The sequence below is a fragment of the Pithys albifrons genome, chromosome 7, assembly GCF_047495875.1.
Source record: "Pithys albifrons albifrons isolate INPA30051 chromosome 7, PitAlb_v1, whole genome shotgun sequence".
Taxonomy (NCBI): Eukaryota; Metazoa; Chordata; class Aves; order Passeriformes; family Thamnophilidae; genus Pithys; species Pithys albifrons.
Window position 1 is genome coordinate 20,425,218 of NC_092464.1, and position 15,986 is coordinate 20,441,203.

Consider the following 15,986-nt stretch of genomic DNA (forward strand, 5'->3'; position numbering starts at 1 on the left):
TAATACTTTGATTCAACACAATCTCTTTTGGCACCATGGTCTGCAACAATGGTTCTTCAGCATTGGTTTGAAGGAGCAGCTCTCAGTGTGGTATATCTACACAATGTTCTGCAGTGAATAGTGATTCATAAAAGGTATATTAGGGGATTTTAACACAACTTTTGTATTATTCCACAACATCAGATAATGCAATTACTTCTCACTAATGCTTTGATGCAGAAATCTTTTTCTTTTGCAGATTTATTTTGACATAGTCTTATTTTCTACCTAGGCCATTTTCCTTGGATTTCTATTCTTTAGAAGATGTAGCTTTGATTGTGAAAGTCTTGTATACAGAAAAAAGATGTTTGTTCATGTATGTCCCTTTATAGTTGCTGATGTGTATTTGTTTTCTTTGCATAAAAATCATCCCACTGATGATCTGAAAGGCTCTAAGATTCCAAACTAAGTCTATTGTAATACATAGTGTAGCATTTGCTTTTCTAATAACACACAAGGAGTAAAATACTTCAAGAGATTCTCTGATCTGCTAAGATGAAGCCCTATGCTTGAAATATTTGATTTTCATTAGTACAATTTCCTTTACCAGAAATTTCACTTTTCTTGGTCAAATGCCTATATGTAAGTTTCGTAACTGGTCAGAACCTTCAAAAAGCACTATATAATACCATAAATTTGACTGACTCTTTCAGGACATATCATGGATGTCAAAAGTTTTGTCTGTAAAAGTGGCATAGAGCTGCTCCTTTTTGTAAATAATTTTTAGTGTACAAAAGGAGTACTTTCCAATAGTTATGTTTCAAGCATTTAATTGCTTTTAATGTGTAATACATCATAACTATTCAGACATGAACTTGTCATTCTCAGTCATTCTACAGTTTTTGGCATATGTTTTACTTTTCATAGAAGTTAAAGAGTGGAAAAGTTATTTTTAAGGCATAAAAACAGATTAGGTTGAGAAATTCATACTTTCAAACATGATAGCAAAAGAAGCCAACATCACCAAGCTTGTGTGAGCAGAAAGTTTTTTAATATTTATATAATTTAGGCAATATAGAAAATTAACATAGAAAATGAGCTCCTTGTTCAAGTGTTGAAGATAATTTTATAATGGCCAGTTAAGTTTTTCTATTGAATACTAAAATAAGTCAAGTTTTGTTTGGATCATAAAATCAAGCCATCTACGTTTAATACTTCCTGACTTTATCTATAAAGATTGGGAAGCTTTTAAAAAATCACTCCATCAAAACTATTCTCCTGAGAGACCTACTTGTTAGATGTATAAAGGGCAGCTTGCAAAATGAGGGAAACAGGACAAAAGTCTAAGGAAAATAATTACATGTCCTATTTCACAGGCAAAAGCTTCATAAAACTTAACATATTCCATAAAGACACTGATAAAATCTCAGTAAAGTTTTCAGACCAGTAGCTTGAACAAATGGATTGAGTAAGAATTCTAAGTGTGGCACCATTAGTGGAGATGCCCCAAATGCTGGAGAACAAAGTGGCTGTTTTGTGGTCAGATCATTAAAGAGCTCTTGAGCTTATTTAACTCAGTAGCAAGTAAAGATTCCTGTTGCAAAGTCACGCAAATCTTCATGTGCTATTAGTAAAATAATTAGCAGAATAATAGTGTGAATGTTTTTTTCACTCACAGTAGCTCAAAAGTCTTTATCCAAGATTCTGGGCTGGCATATGACTTAGACCACTCTGCATTTGGTCACACTTCTTTTCCACTGCAGTATCTCAGAGAATGAGTAAAATAATTTTAGTGAACATTTAATCTGTTAGGATGAAGGTCTGGGTCTTGATTAACTATTCAAGAGATTAATTCCTTCATATTAAATCAAATGTTTTTTTCCAAATAATTTCTTCAATCTCCAAATTCACCTTGGAAAGTTAGGCCATTCCTGCCTTGTTAATTTTCTACAGTTTTTCCTAGACTTTTCTTTGCTAATTTTCCAAAGACTGAAAGTACTGCTTTCACTCCCACAGCCAATCCAATTATGCACAATATTCCTCTCTATGTAAATAATATACAGAGATATTTTGTTAGCTCTATTTCTTATTGGTATTTTTAAATTATTACTAATTTTAATAGCAATTAGAACTACTGACAAATATTCACATGTAAACTTTCATTTTGTGTTTGACTCATGTTAGAAACTGAGATATCACTCATATTTTCCCTGATACTTAAACACTGAAAATTTGGGAAAATTCCATTTCAAAAGAATGCATAGTTGAACCTTCTTTAAAATTATCTTTTTAGCAAAACTATACAAAAATGTCTAAAAACCAGGAAAATTTTTATTCCAGGTTTACAAAGAACTGACCAAGCTGAAGTCACTACAATGGGCTGTAGTGCTGTGGGAGATCAAGGCTTACATTTATCCATTCTCCAGAGAGCTGATCACAGAGCCTTCTGTCATACATCCTACCATTTCCAGTTTTACTCTTTGAACACCATTTGTTACTGTATTTATTCACATTTCCTCCATGAAATGGAAAAGCATTATGCAGTTATTTGCTACTTCGGACAAGTGTTGCGCAAGACATTGTAAATCAGACACTGTACTCACTGTCACCTTCATTTGGATCACCTGGAGTATTTATTTACTTGCAGAAATCATTCTCCTGAACTGAAACACATTTTTTCGTATGACTTCAAGAAACAACATCAGGTACTGACTTTTTTACAAAAACTTGGGTTTTTCTTCTTTTTCTCAAGAATTATTTCAGTTAACATCTTTATTCATTTTATGAGTAGTATCTTGATGCAATCTAGAAATCAAATTATTTATTCTGCTAATACCACACCTTCACGTACCTTGCAGTTTTTATTCCTTCTGCTTAGAACAGGACTAGAAATCCTGGCTTTCTGTCCTGGCAGTTGAAAAAATGAACTCTTTATAAAAATATAATGACCAGATGGCTCTTGTAGTGTATGATCAGTAGCTGGTCCAGTGCCCAATTTTGAAGTACTGCTAGTTCTGAGGTTCCAGTCAAAATCATCATTTTCATCTTGCTTCCATCCACAAAGATCAAACTCAAAATTGCAATGTCCAGTAGATGTACCTGAAAGACATTTGAACACACATAAAAAGAGATGTTTTAATGTATATAATTAGCTATGTATACTACAACCCAGAACTCAAATCCATGGGAAAAAAAATCTTCATCATAAAAAATAATATCCATGTACTCTATTTAAAAGCGCATTTTTAATGACAGAATATAAGAATAGGATAGACCTATCTAAATATATATATGAGGTGGTTTTCTGTGCTTTAGTTATTATAGTCAAAGAGTTCTTGATAGAAAACTAACCAAATTTAGCAACCTATTTGAGGTCAAGCCAAATAGCTCTTTAGGGTTATATTGGCAGAGGTCAAATGGTGCCCTCCATAGGGCACTCAAGAGATCTGCAGAAAACTGGCCTATTTTTGGAGGAATGTGCTATGGTCAAGTGAGAACAATAAGAAATGCCTGTATCTAGGGAATGGAACAGAGACATATCCAAATGAATATATTGAGCGTCTTAAAGGCACAGCCTCTATACAGAGACATACAGCCAAAACACAGATGTAGGTGTGCTAACTTTGAGCTCAATCACACCCAAAATTAGTCTATTTTTGCCCATTTTTTAAAGAGTCCACATGTGCCTTCTTAGCCAATATGGAATCATAGATAATTATGCTGTTGGTGGAGCTTGTCCAGAGAAGGACAACAAAGCTGGTCAAGCATCTGGAGCAGAAGTCTGATAAGGACCTGTGGGAGCTGTGGTAGTTCAGCCTGGAGAAAAGGAATCTCAGAGGCAATCATGCTGCTTTTGGCAACTACCAGAAAGGGGACTATAGTGAGGCGGGGGTCTCCCAAGTAACAACTGAGAGGGGAAGAAGAAATGTCTTCAAATGGCACCAGGAGGTCCAGATGAATATTAGGAAAAATATCTTCACTCAAAGGGTTGTCAAGCATTGGAACAGGCTGCCCAGGGAAGGGGTTGATCACTATCCCTTGAGGTATTTAAAAGATGTGTAGATGTGGTGCTTAGGGACATGGTTTAGTGGTGAAATTAGAAATGCTAGGTTAACAACAGGATTTGATGATATAAAGGTCTTTTTCATTCCAAGTGATTCTATGATTATCTACATTTCTCCTTAAGTTGCATTTGATGCCTAGAAAAAGAGGAAGCTGTTATAATTTAAGTTATTTTCACACGAATCAAGATGCATGCCCTTTACCAATTTTCAAGTGTTGAATGTCAAAACCGCCACCATGGCAAATAAACTGTCCACATAAATTATGATCAGGTCAATTGCACCACTCCATTTATAACTCAGCAGTTCTGGCTTTGTCTTGACATTGCTAACTGGACTTGGTGAGTATTTTCCTGTGATGTAGTCCTATTAACATTCTGGAGTTTTAGGAATATAAGAAAGATTAGAGACTAAATTCCTTCAATATGGTGTAGAAAGACTTAATTAACTAAGGTGTGATGACTCTTCATTCACATAGCTAACCTTATTTACAGCTAGAGCTAGCAATCCAGGAATGACTGTTTCTAAAAGGTGCCCTGGAGATGTCTGGAAATTGTCAGTTTTCATGTTTTTAAACAAAATTGCCACGGCTGGACAAAACTGCCCATTTCTTTTTTGCTGTGCTTTGGTCTCTCCTGCTTTGCCCTACTAGAGCTTCCCTCATACTTCTAAGTTTGAGGTTTTCAAGCTACCATTCTATGGCTTAGCAGTGAGGAAATAAATCTTTGATGTCTGGAATGAAGGAAACTTCATAAAAATAGAAATTTGCCTTTTCCTATCATTATGTTGTTTTAGGAGGCAGCCTCCCTTATGAAAAAGCTGGGAAAAAAAGAACTAGCATTTTTCTGTTAGGTATATTTTCAGCAAGTGGTAAATGATGTATTTCTAATTTATTAAATATATAAGGCAGAGGCAGAACCAATAAAAGAATCCCCAGATTCTCCAGCATATTATTGAAATTTAAAGCAGCATAACTATTTCAAAAATGAAGGGAAAATAAAAGGAAAAAAAGGAAAGCAAAAATTAGTCTAACACCTGACCAAAGCTCTTCAATAAAGCACCACCAGATCTAAGAAAAAGTCACAATTGGTCAACAAGTATTTACAGCACAGTAAGATACTATGAAATTGGATTTTCTTTTTATTTTTTTTGTGACACAAAATACATGTTGATTTAGAATTTTCAGCCCAGTCATGACCCCTGTGCTTTTAAAACTCTATAATGCTTCACTGTAAAGATTATAGTCAATATGCAGATAGGGAAATGTTTCTTTCAGGATTTTTTTTAACTTTTCTTTCTTTTTTACTTAAAAATAATAATACAAAAAAAACTTTTGAGGAAAGCATTTTCTTTGTGAAACTGTTTCTATTCATCTCTTTCAATGGGAAATGAAAATAAAATCCTTACTTTAGTAGCTTGCAAAACTAAATCCCACAGCCTATTTGAACTGTTTTGCTGTTAATGCTTCAGTTTTCACTTTGTTGATGCTGTTTAATAGGAAATACAGGCAATCCAAAACCCTCAAAAAACATGAGTTAACAGTTTCTAAATATTTCCAAAAATAAAAGCCAAACTCTGAGAATCTTTTTCATCAATGTAATTCCAATTGAAATATTCCTCATTTTTAGCTGCAGAAGATCTGAACAGAAGATCCTTATATAGGTTAGTGATGAGCCATTCCTGGACTGGAAATCACGGAGGAGCTTCATAGCATGAAAACAATTTGGAAAACACAGACCCTTGGCCATGTACCTTAGCTAAATAGGATATCAGCATACTTTTGCTTCATAGAACTGTATTCACTGAGAATTTGATAAATTGTACTCATATTCTCCATTAAAATGATGTAACTGTTTCTATGGTACCAAATAATGCAGATTTGATTGTGTGAGCATTTCCCACAATTATAGGAGGAAAAAAAGTGTTAATACCATATATTGTGATTCAGGAGGAGCCATTTGACATGAAATCATCATTCTTTGAATCAAATACTACATATGATGTTTCTTGCTATCTCTTGTAAAAGCAAAATTGTAAAGTATTCAGATTAAAATGATTTGCTGAGAGACCTGACAATCCCTGAAATATCTAAGGCTGTAGGTCCCTCATCTCCCAGAGGTATTACGCTTGAAGTACTTTTTCAGCTTTAACACATTCTTTTCATATGGAAAGCAGGATAATTTTATTCTGCTTTTAAAGACATCTGCTTTCTGAGTTATTTTAAGAAATTCATTAACAGCTCTTTGTATTTTCTATAATGGGATTTAAAATTAAATAATAGTAATTTCAAATCCTTAAAAGCCAAGGAATAGAATTAAATTATTACTTTAAGCAAATTGTTTACTTTCTTAGCTGATGAGCTGTCAAAAGTATTCAAGTAATAAAAATTCACAGCAGGCACAGTTATTTATGATAATTACATTAAAAAAAATCCCATACTTACTGCAAATAGTAGGGCTTTCATCAGAGTTATCTGCACAGTCATTTACAAAATCACACAGATTATTCTTGGGGATGCAGTACTTGTTGGCACACATGAATTCCTCTGGCGTGCAAGGTTTGCCTGAGATGAGCAAAGGGGGGCAATCTTCAAAGGCAATATCATCCACTGTCACGTCTCCCATGTAACTGACACCCCGTTTTGCTCTGAAAATAACCTAATAAAAATTACAGAGCTATTACAGTAAGCCACTAGTAAGATATCAAAAAGTATATAGACACAACATGAGGACAGAGAGTGGTGGTTCTTGCAAATCTTGGAATATGGAGTGGTCAGTTCCTCAAAGCACTGTCCTACAAAAGCTTGTACAGATCTATCACTGTAGGTATTGAAGGACCATCTTCTAACATTACCAAGTACCAAAAAAAAAAAAAAAAACACGAAAAAAAATAAATTTTGCGCCACAGATACCAGTCTTCACTCCTCCTGAATTAACAGCAAAAAGTCTACCTACTTCTGTAAAGTCTGAAAAAGAGTAGTCTCTCATTCATCATTTATTCTCATAAATCTAAAAAGAATATTAAAGTTTCATTAAAAGTCCAAGACAGAAATATCAGGGAATGTAACCCTTTTAAAAATATGTTCCTGGCTGTCTCTGATTTTAGTTCATAACAGTACAACTAGGTGCAGCAAGTATTTCAAAGAGGCTTGGAAATCTACTCCTATTTCAAAGCGAACATCATGCTCAAGAGTCTTTTTTCAGACCTCAGAGAAAGAAGTAGAATAGTTTAACCTGAGTTGGGTTCAAGGATAGAAGGGATTCTCAGTCTTAAAAATGGATATCAATTTGGGATTAAAAAGGAGTGTGAAATCTCCAAAAACTTGAGTCCATGTCAGATAACCACTCAGAAAGACAAAATATGACTTTTGCTATTTGGGAGGAGAGGTGGATATACAGGGCAAAAAGGGAAATGAGAAGGTGAAGAAAGTATAATACAGAAGTACTAAAGTCAGCTTTCTAGGAAGCTCATAATGAGAATACACACCTGAAAATTTGAACGAATTCCCAAGAACACTTCTGCTCTGTTCCACTGGGGACCTTGACTGCCACTCTGAGTCCACAGTTTCGAAGTCCTGTTACTGGTTTTACAAAGTACCTAAAAAGGGAAATAATTATGAGCCACATTAAAAATCTTTCCATTTGCAACTCCCTTTAGGGTCCCTTAATGGTATGCAGGAGTACAAAAGTATCTTGTACATCTCATCTCTATACCATCATTAAATATCACAGAATCAGAATATCTGAAATTGGCAGGGACCATCAACACCAAACCCCTACTACTTGCAGGATACCTAAAACTAAACCGTATGACTAGGAGTATTGTCTAAATGCTCCCTGCAGTCTGACAGGCCTGGTGCGGTGCCCACTTGCTTGAGGAGCCTATTGCAGTATCTGACCACCCTCTCACTGAAGAACCTTTTCCTGATGTCCTGTTCAATGCAAATGGATGTGCCCACATAAATGACTATACTAAGAAAACAATGTTTTAAGATTTTCTCATCTCTTTATAAACATACTCAGTCCAGAGCCTTAACTGGTCTAACTTATCTCATTAATTTATCCAGAGTGGCTAGCAGTGAATAAAAATTGTTCATTACTGGGTTGATGATTTATTAGTGCTGGAAACACTAATGAGAGTTACTAAAAAATATCCTGCTCTTCTGAGGTAGATTTTCTTGTTCTGATTCTTATGAAGCATTTTTTTCTTCTACTAATTAAAACCTGGGATTTTTTTATAATGACCAAATTTCATTTGTTTGGGCAATGAAAGACTTGCAAACCTTCACGCCCCTGCAAATAGTCAGTGAACTCAGGAAAGGTGGCACTTTTCAACATGAGCAGAAAGTACTAAATTTGCTTTGCTCCAACCTCTTGGGCCTCCATATTCAACTGAGCTGACAATAATAAGATGGGCGGTTGATGAAGTGTGTCACGCTGTGTCTCCAGCCAGTACTAGCAGAGCTAAACATCCATTCACCAGTTGCCTGAACTACCTCTGCTTTCAAGGATTTACTGCTACTCTGTGTAATCTTCTTAGGGCAGCCTGGACATTTTTCATCATAATGAAAAAAAACCCCTTTTTTGTTTTAAATTTATTCAGTCTCATGAGTGTATATGATGTTGCATAACAGGTAAGTTCTGCCAAGCAAACAGCAGATCCTCATACTAAAGAATTTTCATTCAAGGGGAACAAAAGGAAGAGATAAAATATTAAATTGGATAGAAAAACAAAGTGACATCTGACTTTAGAGACAAGAAGAACTGTCCATAGAAGGCATGAATTTTAAGAGAAAATAAATAAATTCAAGAGAAAGGGGTTACAGACATTATTTGATAGAATAAAGGGTGCTGAATTAGAAAATGTCTTTTTTTACTCTCACATACAAACTATAATTTTATATGAAGATATGTGTGTGACTATAGACACATACACAAGTGCTTTTACATAGACTGTAAATTACCTATATTATCTTATACAGCCAATTCTTTCATCAGAAATTCATACTATTCATTTCTATCACATCATGATAAAGCTTAAAGTTTTAGAGTAAAACATGGTCATAAATTTATGTGCTGTTAAAATCCCAGACTTCCCTGTACCTTAATGCCTTTGAAGCTCTGTGCATTTCAACTACATGGCAAAAAAGCACATCTAATACTTTGGTAAAGTTACTCACGCAAACCCAAAGTACAGAAACTACATAAAGATGGTTGCAACAAATAATCAAACTGAAGTTGTACAATAACGTGACAACAAATCAATGTTTAAGAAAGTCATAGAAACATTGGAAGATAGCCACTCATTCAAACAGCAGGGAAGTCTTCAGTAATCCTACATGACATTTGATGGCATGTATGCAGAGTAACATGCAAAGTCAAAGAATTGAGGTAGACCTGGAGGAAGATACGGATAAAAGACCTTTTAAGCACAGAAAATGCAATAGAGCCTTTATGATATAAATGATGAGAAATCACCTAAAAAGTTTTGTCTTTTGAATTATTCCTACATCCATTATTAATTGCAGAATCAAGAAATTGAAACCAGGCAATTATTAACAATGTGCAAAGGCTTTGTGATTTTCCTTTGGTACACTTTAAAATCAATTAAATTGGACATGGGGGTAGAGAATCAGTTAAAGAATAGAGGGAAATTGTAGTCTCCTGCATTGAAACAGAAAAAAAATACCTATACATATCTACACTTTGTGGTACCAATACTGTGCATGGTGTTATGAAATTTGCTGTTAATTTCTACAAAAGGCTCTTTGAACCCAATTCCAACTAACATGGCCTAAAGAAGCCCTGGACTCAGGAATATGCAAAAAATTGTCAAAGCAAATTCATCTGTCCAAGATTTAAAACTGAGCATGAACCATCTTTATACTCTGATTTTCCAGTAATTCTGATAAATTAAAATTTGACTGCTTGCCAAGCAGCCTAGAAAGATCTTTACCTACATGGGAGAAATTCAACAGTATTTTAAAAAATTGTTTAGGAAAAAATCCAAGAAATCACAGAACACACCTCCTCTGAATATCTAGCATGTGGTAAAGGTCACCACATCTAAGATTTCATTTCTAATGTCAACACACATATTGATTTTTCTTTCAAAACAGTTGAATATTTTAGCTTTTTATTATAATTTTTTATTATGAGTAACTGAGTGAGTGAGATTTATTTGTACATTTAAATCCACATGCACTGCCCACACCCAATTCGATACTGAGTGCAGAGGTGACTGGGTAACTTATCCTGAGTACTTTTTTTCAGTCCTTTCCTGATGCTGTAGGCGTTTTGTAACAATCATGGGAAATCCCCTTTTAAGCACACAGTTGTGTGGCAAAAAAAATTGTTTAGAACAATGGTGATGTTTTATTAATTCTCTTTTCAGTGACTCTTTTGATCTACAAGCTGCTAAAGAGTTAAATTTCCTTTACAGAAGTGCTTTTATTTTAACTAGAGTTAAAAAAAAGGTATGAGTAAGCAAATTGGTTACTTATAAGTCATAGAAATAGTCCAATGCTGCTTATGTTAATATATTTCAGAAAGTTGTATGTTCCACTTTCACGGGAATAAGCTGTTTCCACAAAATTTTACTTCATATTTTGATACAATTACTTCTTTTTTCACGCTCCCACATTCAGCCAAAGACCTTGAAGTCCAAATATTTACTGCTGCTTTTGAGTGCCAAAGGATATTGTGTGATACAAGTTTTTTGCTTGCATGGATGTTCCAACCACGGTATGTCTACAAGGTCAGAATTTTTGGTTGTTGTAGATTATATTTTCACCAGCCTCCTCAAGCTAATGCTTCCTTCAGACCACAACATATTGAGGGCAGTAAAGTGTTAGTAATTGTTCATTGTCATTTATTAGCAGCCTAGGCTTTAATGAAATTAAAAAAGCAGCCATAAATTTCCTCACAGAAATTTCATGCAGAAAAAAAAAAAGAAAAAGAAAACCAGCCCCAAACAAAGAACATCTCCATACCTCCAGAGAACCTATTGTTGAACCATTCATGTGATTCCAGAATATGATTTTGCATCTGGGACCTGTAAGGGAGATGACTGGGGTAGTGATGTCAGCTGTGTGACCAAATTCTCCATTTGAGCTGTCTGCAAACAGATACCAGCCTTCCTCAGTACACCTGCTCAAAGAAGAAGGGTTATCTTCATTAAAACAAAAAATTAATCATAATTAAGTTCCCATTGCAATATTTCCTTAAAAAGTATCTGCTGTCTGGGCATCTGAATATATTTTGATGTGAAATCAGAAACTCAAAAAAAACCCTTGCAAAAGCAGCTAATATTTTCCTATCAGAGATTGGAAAAAATAATTAAAGAGCTGAAGGCAACCTACCCACAGAGTCATACAGAGGTGGGCCTCTGGCCTTCCCTACAACCCTCTTTCCTCAGGGAGATCAGGGGGTTCAGTCCTGGCTTAAAGTCAAGAAAATCCAAGAGACTGGGTGAAATTTTGTCCTCTGAGATGCTGGGAAAGACGAGGCTGGCTTTGAAGTAAGCATCAGACTCTGAGTGTACAGACAGACCAGAAGTTTAGTTTTAGTGTTTTGGATATCTGATTTGTCCCCTAAGACCTTTGTTTCCAAAATAAAAAGCAGCTTTTGAAAAAAGATAAGATTTTGCTCTCCCCAATGGAGGTGCTTTATTTTCAGTGTTTGTCAAAACAACCTTTCCAGCAAGTGCTCACAAACCCAGCCATGTAGCCTACATTTTTAATAGGTGCTGGTGGCAGGTTTTCCTTGCTTTTCAGTTTTCTGATTGGCCAAGTTCTGAGCAACCACTCTGTAAAGTCTCACCACTACAGCTGTAAGAAGGCAGTGATCACACTCAGCAAGCACTTCCAGGAGAAATACAGCAAGTCTCAAGATGTCACTGTCAGTCTCTTCACAGACTAAAAGTCCTGCCTAATGGGAGTAGTCAGAAATTTGATGGTATAGATTCAGAAACAGCCCTTCACAAATCCTCATAAATCAGAGATCTAGATCACTGTTACTGTTTCTACCTCCACTAATGTCACACCAGAAAAGAACAAGCAATCAAACCAAACAATTTGAAAGGCAACATTGTAGAACGTGGGGCAGACCTTCCTTTGGTGTAGGTCAGACGTTACAGATGAAATTACCGAAGACTACTAATAAACCCAACAGGGACCAAAGTCAGTCAGGGGGACTCCAGAGGGAAGAGTAATGATCTGTGCATTATCAAGACCTTCTTCACTGTCTTCCTTTTTTTTTTTCTTTTTTCATTCAGAGGTAGATGAGAGAATTGTTGGTGAAGCTTTTCTTTTATCACTGAATTCTGGCAATTCAGACGTCTTTATAATTACTCCATGCATTTATATCCTCCTTTAGACAGTAGTCTACATTTTAAAAGTTTCTCCTAATAAACTGCATGCTGTAAGTAATAGTTGAAAATTTCGAAAACTCATTGTTACAGGTCTTTCAAGCAAGTATGTATTTGGCATATTCATTTCTTTCCCTCCTTTCTGCTGAAGAAAGTTGTTATTTTAAGGTAGCAATTTTGGGTTTCTTTTTTCCCTTGGTGACACGTATTCCACCAGAGTCTGGCCTGGAGGTAAAAGTTCTCTTAAGGTCTGCAAACATATTTAAAAATTCAGAATTTACTCTGTTACTGGGAACTCATGCTTTTTGTGGTCCAAGAGTGTCAGTGCTGTATTTACAACAGCATTCAAGAGAACTCTAAGAAGTAGAATGACAAAAAACGCTGAAAAGCAATAGCACTTACAGCCCTCATACTTAGAGTATTCAGTATTAGATCCATGCCTCTCCGTGAGATTAGCTTGAAACAGTGGAAGCACTTGAATCAGTACTATGATGAAATTCAATCATCCATCTCTTATTGGTGTGTTGTGTCAGTCATGTCTTTGTCCTCAAGGCAGACCAAAAATCACTTCTCTGCCTAGATACTATTTGTCCCATAGCACATCCTAAGGAGGCAGATGTCATTGCAATTTTTTTTGACCTGGTTTCACTGTTTGCTATAATATCACATTTAAAACTAGTAAACCAGATGAAAGCACCCTGTATGAAACACTTCACACAGTGCTAGCCATTAAACATGGTGGCAGTATGTGATTACAAGGATATTAAGGTTATGTGGGAAAGTAATGGGAAATGGAAGGATCAGAAAGGGATGGATAAGTATGTGTGGAGCATCCTTGTAGAATAGCAATCCTATCATGGAAATTTTTACATTTAGGACTACAAGACTGATGTGCTTGTGACCTATTCATGCTGTTTAAAAGGAATGCACTCTTCTAGTGACGTTAACTTGCATCTGCATCATGTTTGCTCACAGAAGGCGGCAATTTATCTGTCTTGAATTTTTGAAGCTGTCTCCTATGCAGCCTGCATGGAATTTACAGAGAGATGTACCTTCTATAGGCAGAAGAGTTTGAAGAAAGTAATAAGAAATCATTCTGTTTCCATAGCGTTCATATGCTAGAGGAGCCTCAACTTCTCTGGAAACATCTTTGGCAACAAAGTCTGGTAACCTATATGCAACCATAGGTTCAGTTTTTCAAGCTCTGACTTTTAAAATAAAAGATTTCTTAGATGGCTTATCTGTATTTTAAACTACTAGGAAATATACAGTGTGCATGTACAGGTATTCCAAAATTTCCATAAACATAAATTACTCTTACTCTGCTCATAAGATGTTCCTGCCTTCACCCTCCATATTTGTTTACAAGTGATCTTTAGCAAAGGTAACAGTTTCTTCACTGTGTGATTTAATCATCTGACCCTTCCTTAAATACTTTTTTTTCCTAACTCATAGAAGTATTCCTGACTTACTTTTTTTTTTTAATGAGATCCCAAGGAGTCAATGGTAACAAGTATAAACCAGGAGATTGTTCAACATGTGTAAGAGTGAATAAATCTGGTTTTCAATGTAAATCTCATGTAAGTGCTGAAATTCAGAAGAATATAGGCAGGCTTCCCTGCCAGTAGCAGCAAGAGCTCAGGCTAATTTGGAAAATTATCCCATGGAAAACCTCTTAGTTGGCAGCTGCAGCGAATGTCATTAAAATCTTGATACATACCCTTTGAAAATAATTAATTTTCCCTCTGTACTGGAAGCATTCCCTATATAGAGACATTTCTGCACCAGTGCAGGAATCCAAATTAATTTCAGAGGGAAATTCACAACATTTTAATGGATATAAAATTTTCAACATAAGAAACTGACCTATATTTGCACACCTGTCTTTGGTAATAGCTTAATATTTCAAATATCTTTTAAACTGTAGTTGACAAAGAACGGGCTATCATAAAAGGATCTTCACTGTATTTCCATCTTCAAAGCATTTAAAAGAGCACAGTGAACTGAATGTACTAAATGGGAATTGGTAGCAAGAAAAAGATTAGATGTGTTAACAAAAGTTGAAGAACTACCAAACAATTAGACCTATCTTATATCTGGTAGTGTTATCAAGTAATGTCTCACTTTGGAATATTTGAAAGTGGATCCAAACTTAATCAGCTGAACTGTCTTGTACAGAAAGTTTAAGCTCTTAATTGTCGGCCATCTCTTAGTTTTTAAAGTGTTAATTCACTTATGTATCTACCACAAAATGTTTGAGAATGCCTAATTAAGCATATAAATGGATTTATAAAATACTCTTTTCTCGTTATTTTTATTTAGGAGTGAAAACTAAACCTGATTAGAAACCAAACAACTCAATTTCATTAGAGTTCTGATTTTCTTCCAAATCTCAACGATGAGAGAAGCAAACAAACAAAAACATAAACCAGAGGTGGAAGTCTCTGTTTCCTTAGAGTTATAAGTATCCCAATGACCAGCACACCACAATAAATTTTGAAATCCAGAAAGCAGCAACTTCCACATGCACTTTCGTTTTTCAATATATATGTCCATAAACACTGTGCAGTATCTATACAAGAAATCAGAGCCCCACAGACCTACTGCACATTGAAAGTATTGTTCTTCAGCTCTCCAACACCATCTGCCCAGGATCTGACAGGTTAGAGACCCACTATTACACCACATGGGTTTCTGTACAGAGCAAAAACCCAAAACAATGGTCAAGAAAACCCAGTAGAGTACTAGATGACATTCAAAAGGTGTTTTGTCTCGACCAAAGGATAAGGGCTGTGGAATACTAGACATATCAGGGAAACATATGCCATCAAGGATCAAGCTGATGGTTTGAATCAGATAAGGCATTGGTGTCAACTTGCATTTACCACATCCTCTGCATTCTTTTTCAGGGTAGTGGGGCCAGGGGAGATGACTCTTTCTTCTAACTTCTTTCCACCAAAAGCACAGATAACCAGCTGACAGAAATTTTGCCAGTTAAGGTATTTTCAGGAGAATTTCCATTTTAGATTAGATAGGATTTTCTATTTCAAACACATTTCATTAAAAGATTTCTGAGAAAATTTTTAGCTAAGAGGGAGTTAAATTCTACCCTTTTAATTCCTAAAAACCATATTTATGAGAAAATTATTCTGGTTTTGACATTATTTTTGCTGTACTATGTCATCAGAATATAGTATTGGTATTTTAGTGCCTTACATATTTGACACAACATATTGTAAACTGTGTTACTTTGACCTTTCCATCACGCGTTAACGTCATCTTATGTTGGTTCCTATTAATTCTTGTTTATAGTGTCAGAAACCAAATTATATGAAAGTTCTAGTAAAAATTTAAGTAGGTATAAAAGAAAACTTTTGATATGTTCCATCATTGGCAACAAAGGTTGCAATACAAATATATAGCATTCAAAATTCATTATTACAGTATTCCAAAGGAAACAGGCAAAGATACGAGGACAGCTTTGACACCTTGTTGCACACAATAAATACAAATTGCAGCAAGAAAATGAGCTGGTAGAGTTTTACTAACCCATAATGATTAAAGTTTTCACAGTTTAAT

The 15,986-nt window shown here is 35.2% G+C and overlaps 1 protein-coding gene across 1 annotated transcript in view; it reads right to left on the reverse strand.

Moving 5' to 3' along the window:
- The window catches only part of MALRD1 (MAM and LDL receptor class A domain containing 1), a 246,509-nt gene that overhangs the window by 147,049 nt on the left and 83,474 nt on the right, over positions 1 to 15,986 (reverse strand). Inside the window, exons 23-26 of the mRNA XM_071561243.1 lie at positions 11,032 to 11,188; positions 7,527 to 7,637; positions 6,484 to 6,697; positions 2,831 to 3,078 (exon numbers count right to left, since the gene is read on the reverse strand). Of these exons, the coding sequence (XP_071417344.1) occupies positions 2,831 to 3,078; positions 6,484 to 6,697; positions 7,527 to 7,637; positions 11,032 to 11,188 (730 nt within the window). The remainder of the gene's footprint in view (positions 1 to 2,830; positions 3,079 to 6,483; positions 6,698 to 7,526; positions 7,638 to 11,031; positions 11,189 to 15,986) is intronic.